Genomic DNA, 11,792 nt, shown 5'->3' on the forward strand with positions numbered 1-11,792 from the left:
CATTGGTGGAACTCCTAGCGAGTCACGTGATGGCGAACCAGGTAACATAGTTAATTCTGATTTACAAAACTTAGTTCTAACCTTGCAGAAGCAGCTCAAGGAGCAAAGCGATTGCACAGAGCAAATACCAGGAGTACCACCTGTAATCAAAGGAATAGACATAGATAAATATTCACAACAACCATGGAAGCCTAGTGCTGCTACCAATTCCGAAGAAGTTTAAAATGCCCGATATTCCAAAATACGATGGCACAACTGATCCACGAGACCATGTGACTACATTTACAAATGGTGTGAAAGGCAACGATTTAACCAAACAAGAAATTGCATCAATTTTAGTCAAGAAATTCGGTGAAACACTCACCAAGGGAGCATTGACATGGTACTCTCTCTTACCCGAAAATTCTATAAATTCTTTTCTTGAGCTTGCAGATTCATTCATCAAAGCGCATTCGGGAGCTCAAAAAGCCGAAAAAAGAATGGAAAATATTTTCAAAATAAAGCAAGGAGATTCTGAACTGCTTAGAGAGTTAGTGGATAGGTTTCAGCGTGAAAGGATGACATTATCACGCGTACCTGATAACTGGGCAGCTATGGCTTTTGCCAGTATTTTGAATAAGAAAAGCTTAGAAGCAACGAGACGACTCAAGGAAAGTCTGTGTGAATTTCCAGCAGCAACCTGGAATGATATTTATAACAGATACAGCACGAAGCTAAGGATAGAAGAAGATACCATCTCCCGATCTCAAAAAGAGGAGAAGGTGAGTTCGAGACGTGCAGAAAACAAAAAATGGTCCGGTAAAATAGATACGAACCATACATGGGCCCAACAGGAAAAGACTCACGATTAAAGAAGGACAATTCAAGGCATAATCATAGATCGATAAATAGAGAGTCGAGTTCATCATCGAGGTTTGGAAGCGATCGAAACATATGAGAGACACGAGATGATGATAGAAGCTTGAAGGCAAAGATTTGGCAATTACAATTTTAATGTCAGCACTTCAGAGTTAGTGGCAGTATTAAGAAGCATGGGTGATAAGGTGCGATGGCCAAAGAAAATGAGATCAAATCCAAATAGGCGTAATCCTGATCACTGGTGCGAGTTTCACAATGATCATGGTCATAAAACAACAGATTGTAGATTTGTACAATGAGAAGTTGACCATCTATTAAAGCAAGGGTATCTTACTGAACTATTTAGTGAATAAGGTAAGCAAGCATACATGAAGAACAGGCAGGAGCCCCCTAAACCTCCTTCTCCGAAAAGGACCATTAATGTTATAAGCGGGGGCAAAGAAATCAACGGCGTGACATATACGGCGGCCAATAAAATTTCTAAAGTTATAGTTGCACACGGGAAGCGGGTCCGACATGTTTTGGAGGAAGAAAGTATTACATTTGATGATGCAGATGCGGATGGCGTGTTAACTCCACACAACGATGCACTGGTAATCTCTCTACTTGTACATGATACTAATGTAAAACGAGTTTTGATTGATCCAGGTAGTTCCGTGAACATAATTTTGCTAAGAGTATTAAACGAGATGCAAGCTAAAGATAAGCTAGTACCTAGGGCACATACTTTGTCTGGCTTTGACAATTCAAGCATTGTGACAAAAGGGGAGGTAATACTTACAACATTCACAGAAGGGGTTGTCAAAGATACGAAATTTCATGTGGTAGAGATGGAAATGGCTTACAATATGATTCTCAAGAGACCGTGGATCCACAAAATGGATGTTGTTCCGTCTACCTTACATCAAGTTATTAAATTTCCATCACCATGGGGAATATGTCAAATCCGTGGGGATCAACAGACATCCAGGAGCTTCAACTCTGTAGCAGATTCAAGCACGAAAAACAAAGAAAAGTAGTAATTACAGAATCCAGTTGAGGATACCACGACACAAGCCTCAACTGAACAAGGAAGAACAGATGTGGACTCAAGGCCCGATTCCATTCTAGAACCAGAAAAAATGAAAATATCAAAACAACGATTGAAGAACTGGAGGCTGTATAATTATTTACACAATGGCCTGAAAGGAAAGTCTACATTGGGACCAACTTAAGCCACGACATGAAATGTAAGTTGATTGAATTTTTGAAAACTAACGTAGATTGCTTTGCCTGGTCACATTTAGATTTGACAGGAATACCCCCGGAAGTAATGACTCGCAAGTTAAATAGAGATCCATCGTATCCACCTATCAAACAAAAGAAGAGAAAGCAGGGGTCTTTAAAAAATCAGGTGATTCAAGATGAGGTTCAAAAACTATTAAAAATTGGGTCTATCCGCAAGGTAAAGTATCCTAATTGGTTAGCCAATACTGTAGTAGTACCAAAAAAGAATGACAAATGGCGAGTTTGTGTAAACTACACCGACCTTAACAAAGCTTGTCCTAATGATTCTTTTCTGTTACCATATATAGATCAACTAATTGATGCTACTGTAGGACATGAATCGTTAAGCTTTTTAGATGTGTATTCAAGGTATAATCAGATCAAAATGGATCCCATAGATGAGGAAAAAACTTCATTTATAATGGACAGGGGGACTTACTGTTATAAAGTAATGCCCTTTGGCCTCAAAAACGCTGGTGCCACGTATCAAAGGTTGGTGACCAAAATGTTCTAGGAACATTTAGGAAAAATTATGGAAGTCTACATAGATGATATTCTTGTCAAATCTCAACAATCAGGGGATCATATATTGCACTTGTCTGATACATTTCAGATCTTACAAAAATTCAATATGAAGCTAAATCCCGAAAAATGTGCATTTGGCGTTTCATCTGGTAAGTTTTTGGGTTTTCTTATTTCTAACCATGGTATTGAAGCAAATCCTGCACAGATTAAAGCCATTGAAGAAATTCTTGACATGCTTACAAGTAAGAAAGAGGTGCAAAGATTAACGGGAAGAATTGCAGGCTTGGGAAGATTTATTTTCAAGTCATCAGAAAAATGTTTTAAATTCATTTCAACTCTTAAAAAGCAAGATCAGTTCGAATGGTCTGAGGAGTGTCAACAAGCACTCAAAAACCTGAAGGCATACCTGTCAAATCCATCGTTGCTTGCAAAGCCAAAGGATGGGAAAATGTTGCTTATCTATCTAGCTGTTTCAGAAGTAGCGGTGAGTGCTATTTTAGTTCGTGAAAACCAAGGTAAACAGTCTCCAATTTATTATGTTGGCAAATTATTATTAGATGTGGAGACACGGTATCCTCAGCTAGAAAAACTTGCACTTGCATTAATCATGGCATCTAGAAACCTAAGGCCTTATTTTTAATGTCACCCTATTTCCATAGTAACTGATTATCCATTGCGTAATATATTACACATATATGAGTTATCAGGTAGGTTAGCCAAGTGGGCCATAGAATTGAGTGAATACGACATCACATATCATCCCAGAACCGCAATAAAATCTCAGGTGTTAGCAAATTTTTTGGATGATTTTAGCCAAGGGATACGACTAGAAGTTGAAAAAGAACTACAAGTGTTCAACGGGGTCTAATCCAGGAACTTGGACCTTAATTACTGATGGCTCATCAAATGTGAAGGGGGCTGGTTTAGGAATTATTTTGGTACCACTTACGGGTGAAACCATTCGACAAGCCATAAAATGTCATCCTATAACTAACAATGAGGCAGAGTATGAAGCTGTGATTGCAGGTTTAGAACTGGCACGTGAACTTGGCATTAATCAGATCATAATCAAAAGTGATTCGCAGCTCGTAGTTAATCAAATGCTGGGGACTTATACAGCTAGGGAAGCATGAATGCAGCAGTACTTAGAGAAGGCACGTGATTTGATTAGGCAATTCCAAACTTGGAAAGTTGCACAGATACCAAGAGAGGAAAATGTTGAGGCAGACGCCCTAGCCAATCTCGCATCTGCGGCGGATGTGATGAGTAATGAAAATGCTTCTGTAATTCATTTGTTTCATTCAGTGCTCGATCCAGAAAAAAATGAGGTAAATTTCAATAACTTAACTTGGGATTAGAGGAACGAGATTGTCACTTTTTTGCAGTATCGGACCATTCCTGAAGACAAGAAAAAGGCTCACGTGCTTCGTAAAAAGGTTGTTCGATACTGCTTAAAGTAAAGCAATCTTTATCGAAAAATGTTTGGTGGTACCTTAGCAAGATGCCTCGGGCCTTCTCAAACAGAATATGTAATGAGAGAAATACACGAGGGGCATTGTAGAAATCACGCAGGAGGAAGATCATTAGTAAAAACCATGATTAGAGTAGGCTATTATTGACCCAAAATGGAAGAAGAAGCAGAAAATTTTGTGGCTAAATGTGATAAGTGGCAAAGATACAGTAACAATATGCATAGACCTGCAGAGTTGCTACATCCGGTCGTTGCACCATGGCCTTTTATGAAATGGGGGATGGACATTGTGGGTCCGCTACCACAAGCAAAAGGCAAGGTAAAATTTTTGCTAGTACTCACTTATTACTTTACTAAATGGGTTAAAGTAGGTGCTTTTAAACAGGTACGAGAAAAGGAAGCCAGAGATTTCATTTGGCGAAATATTATATGTCGATTCGGTGTACCAAAGGAAATCATGTGCGATAATGGCCCGCAATTTATAGGTACACAAATCACAAAAAATTTTCAAAGTTGGTAGATCAAAAGGATTACCTCAACGCCTTACCATCCGGTGGGTAATGGACAAGCTGAATCAACAAATAAAATCATTGTCAACAATTTGAAGAAACGATTGGAAGAATCCAAAGGCAATTGGCCAGAGTTACTGCCTGGTGTTTTATGGGCGTACCGCACAACAACAAAAACAAGTACGAGTGAAACACCGTTCTCATTGGTATACGGAGCTGAAGCCTTAATTCCAGTTGAGATAGGGGAGTCAAGCACAAAGTATACGCAAGCGACTGAGGAATCCAATGAAGAAGAAATGCGAGTAAACCTTGATCTACTTGAAGGAAAAAGGGAAGCTGCATTAATAAGAATGGCAGCACAAAAACAAGTCATGGAGTGATATTATAATCGAAAAGCTCGCCTAAGATACTTCAAGATTGGGGTCTTCGTACTCAAGAAAGTTTTTCAATCCACGAGAGCCGCTAACGCAGGGAAATTAAGTCCAACTTGGGAAGGACATTACAAGATTCACAGTATCACAAGAAAAGGAGCATACGAGCTGGAAACAATGGATGTCAAGATATCACCTTCATATTGGAATGTCATTCACCTGAAGAGATATTATTTCTAAGGAGTACCCACGGTCAGGTATCCTCATTTTAAAATTTTATTTTTGAATTGTTAAATTTTACTAATGATTTTAGATTATAGGCAAAAAGCTAACTCGTACTAAATGATGAATCACGACCTGCAAGGCACGTGGAAGAATATAAATTCCCGGTCTAGGGTTACAACTATTCTGATAGAAATTCAGACGGGTTAAGTAGTCTTCATCTATAATCGCACCTCCGAGTCCCGTATGTTTTTTCCTTTTCAGGAAAAGGACCAAATGAGAGGAGTAATCAAGTGCTCGAGACTTCATACTTCAAAGCTCAAACACTTGGGGGACTATATAAATACATAGACATATATGTAAAGAAGGCAAAGAACATTGAGATATAATCAAAGTTCAAGTCAAAGCCCAAAAAGTCTACTCATTGAATGAGTCAAGTGCAGAGAAAAGTTACGAGCCAATAACATAAAGCCAAAGAAAACCTTATCATAGTTAGGTTAAAGGTAATGTATAGAAACAGGTTATAAATAAAAACCTCGTGTTTTATTTTCTTTTATGAAATCTGTTGTACAAAAAACAGTTACAAAAAAGTTATAAAAGTTATTTAAATGCATGTAAGATGTTATTGACAAAGTTCAAATAAAAACTTTATCAAAGTTATTTCAAGAAACATGTGTGTTCTTATTTCTTTTGCCGTGCATTACACTATTATGAAGTTGAGACGTCTTCTTCATTAAGTGTCGAATATAAAAGGGCCCTCTTTTATAAAATTCATGTTTGATTTAAACATTCATGAAGTTAAGAAAGCATTTTATGAAATAAAAGTGCAAATTATTTAACAAGTCCTTGAATATAAAGGCAAGAATGAGCAAAACAGAAGCTCAGAATAACTAAGTCAAAATGGAAAACTTCTTAATGTTGAAAAGTCTAGACTAAGTATGAACTTAGTCATAAACTATTGGTCATTTATACAAAATGCCTCAAAAAGGTCTGGGGACTTGTTGTTTCCAAAAACTAAACCCCCAAATGGGACCGAGGGTTAAAACCACATTCCACCAAAAGAAAAAAAAGGGAGTCACATATCATAAACTTGTCACTGAGGAGATGAAAAAGGATCTAGAGCAGGGTCACCAGCAGCAGAAGGTTCTGGTTGGCTTGAAGGAGTTGGAGCATTCACCATACCCATATCATCTTCAATATGCTCGGGAGTATCAGCCATGGGAGAGGAAAAATCTTGGCCTTGCTGAGTCTTTTCAATAGTTTCTTTTATCTTAGCTAATTCAGCCTCCAAGTTAAAGCCATCTTGGCTAGCTTCCGCAAGGGTATCATGGCGAGTGTTCAAAAATGCCCAACTCACTTCAATTGTAGTCTTGTCCTCAAGAATCTCGTAATATTTTTCCCATTGATCAATCTCGTTTTTAAGTTTTTCATTCTCAGCCAAGGCAGAATCATAAGAAGCTTGCAAAGGAGCGAATGAACTTACTAATAAACTGATCTTATCAGAAGACTTACAGAGATCTTCTTGGGTCTGAGTAAGCGTTTGTACGAGTTCACCAGCATAAGCTTCTTTCTCACTTAGCAAAGCTTTCAATGCTCTGTTTTCTTCACTGGCCTTGGAGAGTTGTTCAGAAAAAGATGTTTCAAGAAGATTCTTATCCTTATCAGCTTGATTCGAGGAAGCCTTCTCAACTGCCAATTCTGAAGTCAAAACCCTCAATTGCTGCTCTAAGGTGCACTTGTTCTCTTCTAACACTTCCATATCAATTTGAAGGCTTTTATACTGTTCCCTCTAGTTGTCTGCTTCAGTTTGATAATCATGCATTAACTACTCCGTGTGAGAAACCCTCTTCATTATTTCTGTGCCAATTAGATTGATCTGAAAAAGAAAAAGAGAGGTAAGAACCCTAATAGAAGAAGGGTGTAATAAAATATAAAAGGGATACCTTTAAAGATGAATGCATTATGTTATTCATCAAAGTCAAAGAGTTATGGCTCTTAAGCATGGATCTCTCAACTGGTCCAATCAGAGGTTTTAACCACACATCAGCCCGACCTGATTTTCTCAAAAGGTTACCATCGACAGGAACCTCGATGATAACTTGCTTCATAGCTCCACCTCCACTTGAGGAACCAACTTCAGTGTGATGAACAGTTGTAGGAGGAACTGGGGAAGCAGTCAAAACAGCTTGGAGTGGAGTAGCAACGGCAGTAGTCACAACTGGTAAAGAAGATACCATAGGAGTAGGCATGGAAAATGAGGCAAGGAGCACTCCCTCAGGAACTGGGCCCAAATTTTTGTCATCAAACCCACGAGCAAATAGCTGATCAACAGAATCAGGAGCAGCCGCGGGAGTGTCATCATCAGAAATCACCAAGGTAGCCTCAACAGGCTCGGTTAAAGAAACAGAATAGGGGGGGCGGAGATGCTTCATCATCTGAAATAATGCGTCTTCTAGCTCGTGGCCTTTTTATCAAAGTACCCCCGGCTTGTTCTTTTTCTTCTTCAGAATCATGGTCGGCAGAAGCTTTCCTTTTCGATGAAGAACCCAAAATTATTTCTTGGGCTCTTTCCAAAGAAATTCTGGAAGCTACGACGGCCTCAACACTTATACCTCGAATGGGAAACCCTGACAAAAAGAAGAGTCAAAGTAATTTCTAAGGAAAGAAGTAAACAGAAATGCAAAAGGTGTAAAAAGAAAAGCACTTACCGTGAGTTTTCACTTTCCAACCAAACCGATGAGAAAGGTTTTTCCAGGATCTACCATCCATCGGAGCAACACTTAACAATTTTCCTACCCAACCACGAAAATTGGGAATCTCATCAACAATTCTCATGGTTGCTGAAAAAGAAGAGGAAATTAAAATGACAACCATCAAAATTGAGAAAAAGATATGAGAAAGTTATAAAAAAAAAACTCACGTGCAAAATTCCACTTCTCACGAAAGGAAACATTATCTTGACCTACTAAACCAACAGTAGGGTAGTAACAAACTTGGTATATCAGCCACGGTCCTTATCATCCTCTGGGTTGACCAGAACTCTTTTACTTCTCGCTACTAAAGTAAAGATTCCTTGACGAAAGAGTTTGGGAGAATAAAAATGGATTAAATGGAAGAAAGTAAAAGGCATTCCAGCCATGTTGGCCAAATGCGTCAAACAAGCAATAGCCCTCCACACGATGGGGCCAATTTGTCCTAAGCAAACATCGAAAAAGCGACAGAATTCGATGATAACAGGGTCAATAGCATGTTTGAAATTCAACGTGAAAGGGTATGTATATACAAAATAAAACCCAGTCAAATAAGAAGTGATTCTTTGGTTTGCATTGGGGATTATAATGGGGAAATCATGACTCCAATGGCAATCTCTACGAACCACCGAAATCAAACCTTCAGTGATCTGAGTCAGGTAAATATCAGCACGGTCTAATGAAGACATAGAAGAAACTTGGTTTCTGATGGACTCTCTATCATTGTAAAAAGATAGTTCAGATGGAACAATTTCATCTACTAAAGGTTCACGAAGAGGTTCAGTGGGTTCTTTATTTCTAGAAGAAGATCTTTGAGAAAGAGAACCTCTGATTCTAGAAGGTGGAGTAGAACTCGTTGAAGGAATAGAAGGACCTTGTGAAGATGAAGATCCTAAACTACGAAGTCTTCCTCCTCTCCTACTTATAACAGGAGCAAGAGGAAGGTTATCAACGGTGGGGACACTCCAAGGATTAGGGTTTGAAGAAGACATAGTAGTACGAGGAAGAAGAAAACAAGAATTGAATATTCTAAACCTTTTGTGAAAAAGACAAAGGTGAAAAGTTATATTTATAGTCAGAAGCAACTATCAAAGGAAAAGGTGCAATGATGGAAACGTCATGATGAGAACTATCGTTCCGTAATTGGTGAAGCCGTAAAAAAGCTTTAAAAGACGCTAAAAAATTGCAGAACCAACCAAGAGATGCCACATGTCACGAACATTAAATAGAAGTGACAGATGAAGCGTCAGTTCCAGAGAAGAATTAATGGCGGCAAAAATTCCCGCTTTAATGAGATTTACTTCCCAAATATTCTATTGATGAATAAATGGCAAGTAGGGGGACTATCTTTATTGGGAAAAATTAAGTTCATATATGGAATTGATTGTAAGATGACACGTCATGACATGTGGACTGGTCAAAGGATGATGGTTGGCAAAGAATAATCAAAGAGGCACGAGCTTCAACAGGCACGAGCAGATATTCAAGAAAAACAAGAAAGATAGATGCTCGAACCTCTTTATGATTGAAGAAAATGAATCTGATAGCAAAAAAGGTATAGATACGTATTGCCAGGTATTAAATACGAAAAACGTTAGGGAATCTGTATTGAATCAAATATGATTACCAATTATAACGTTACATTAAATGCCATTAATTGTCAATAATGGCTCTATTATGGTAGAAACAAAATGTATTACCTAGAGATAGCTATAAAAGGAGAAGACTGATCATTTGTAAGGGCACGAAATATCATTGGAATATATTGATTTACTTTGCTTTATATTCAACTATTATTTATCGATTATTCCTATTTCTATTTGGTTATCAGTAGCCCGAGTTCTTCTAAAATAAGTTTTGGCCGAAATCCCCATTTTTGGTTAAACAAATGTTACTAAGCAGGATGAGGAATTGTGGTGCATGAGTTACTGATGTAGTGCACAACCGGGGTTGCCTAGTTGTGTTGCTTTTTTTGTTTTGTTTTTGAGGTATACTAACAGTTTTAATAATAAAATAAATTACTTACCAATATATATATATATATATATATATATATATATATATATATATAATTACACCCATGGCTTATTGTGTAGTTTTCTCATATGCTAATATAGAATTTCTAATAAAAATGTAATTATATTAAATATTTCTTAATGGGTTTTTTGCCTTTGACGACATTCTCTCTCTCCTTTCTTTATCTCTGAAAGCCCCCAGCCTTAATGGCTACTTCAACATCCGTCGGCGACCACTCCCCAGGTAAGTCCCCCCTCTCATCCCATCTCTCTTCCCCAATCTCTCTTATACCCCCACCCCCGTCTGTTATCTCTCTCACAACCCCCCAATCCCCGACTTGTTCTTCACCCCCACTACCGGATCATCGCCGGTGGATATCTGAGCGCCGAACACTGCTCTCCCCGTCTCTGCTCATCTCCCATTCCTTTCCTTTTCTTTTTCTTTTTCTTGTTCTTTTTTTTCTTCTTCTATCCCCCCCCCCCAAAAAAAACTGCAAAGATCCCGTATCGGAGCTCCGACGACCTTTCGGGTTTGATCCTTTTCGACAGCGGGTTTCCTCTTAAAAAATTGTCTACACCAGTGGTAGCGGTAACAACCCTTATGCTTTTTGGGTCGAGGTATATTCTGTGTTTTCAGGGAAGTTCGTGAACTTGTTGAAGACAAGTTGGGCGCACAAGCACTAGCAAAGGAGAGCAATCTGAGCGAACGTCATCAAAGGGCGGTGGGAAGCGGTTCGTGAGCGTATAACTACACCAAGTAAAGCCAGTCAACACAGGTTTGGTTCTCGGGAGTTGGTACCTCCCGTTCTACGATTTCCCTTTTGGTTTTTAGCTAAATTGTTGTCCCTTTAGTTCACAATAGTTCAATCATTCTACAAGTGTACTTGTAGTGACTTGTTTCCTTCTAGTTTGACTCGTTGGCCGTTGGGCACTAGCGAGCCCTCTTTAGATTGGCAGTAGGGGTAAGTGGCTGCAGTCTAGGATGGTAGATTAAGGGCATGTCCTCGTGTGGGGCAGAGTGTGGGGCCAGGGTCAGGGTATGGGACGGGAGGTAGGGGATGTAGAAGGGGCAAGGGAGCCTATAGGTTGAGAATCGGGTCATGGAACATAGGTTCGCTGACGAGTAAGTCCATAAAGTTGGCAAAGATCCTCTAGAAGAGGAAGATTAATATAGCGTGTGTCCAGGAGACTAGGTGGGTTAGATCGAGGGCGAGAAATGCGGATGGGTATAAGTTGTGGTACTCTGGAGTCCACAGGGGTAAGGATGGAGTGGGTATCCTGGTTGATAGCCATCTTAGAGAGTCGGTGGTTGAGGTCAGGAGGGTTAATGATAGACTAATGACTATTAAATTGGTAGTGGGTGAGTGTACTTTAAATGTCGTTAGCGCGTACGCGCCGCAAGTTGGCTTGGATGAGGAGATTAAAAGGCGCTTTTGGGAGGGGTTGGATGACATCGTTCGTAGCATTCCACCTTCCGAGAGGTTATTCATAGGAGGAGATTTCAATGGTCATATTGGGTCGTCCGCAGGTGGTTATACTGAGGTGCATGGCGGCTTTGGTTTTGGGGAACGGAACTGAGGGGGCACTTCGCTGCTGGACTTTGCCAATGCATTCAATCTAGTGATTACAAACACAAGTTTTCCGAAGCGGGAGGAGCATTTGGTTACTTACCAAAGTTCGGCAGCGAAAGACTCAGATTGACTATCTCCTCCTCCAGAGATGCGACAGAAGGTGGTGCGAGGATTGCAAAGTTATCCCAGGTGAGATCCTTGCAACGTAACATAGGCTTTTGGTGATGGACATTG

The 11,792-nt window shown here is 39.4% G+C and overlaps 2 protein-coding genes across 2 annotated transcripts; both read left to right on the top strand.

The window, feature by feature from the left end:
* The first annotated feature begins 224 nt into the window (after positions 1-224).
* On the top strand, positions 225-1,877 carry LOC138874839 (uncharacterized). The gene is made up of 2 exons (XM_070153625.1): positions 225-761; positions 1,233-1,877. The coding sequence occupies exons 1-2, from the start codon at positions 225-227 to the stop codon at positions 1,875-1,877; spliced, it is 1,182 nt and encodes a 393-aa protein (XP_070009726.1).
* A 2,397-nt stretch (positions 1,878-4,274) lies between these two features.
* Positions 4,275-5,009, top strand: LOC138874840 (uncharacterized). Its single transcript, XM_070153626.1, has 2 exons — positions 4,275-4,505; positions 4,641-5,009. The coding sequence occupies exons 1-2, from the start codon at positions 4,275-4,277 to the stop codon at positions 5,007-5,009; spliced, it is 600 nt and encodes a 199-aa protein (XP_070009727.1).
* Positions 5,010-11,792: the final 6,783 nt, after the last annotated feature.

The sequence above is a fragment of the Nicotiana sylvestris genome, chromosome 8 (assembly GCF_000393655.2).
Source record: "Nicotiana sylvestris chromosome 8, ASM39365v2, whole genome shotgun sequence".
NCBI lineage: Eukaryota > Viridiplantae > Streptophyta > Magnoliopsida > Solanales > Solanaceae > Nicotiana > Nicotiana sylvestris.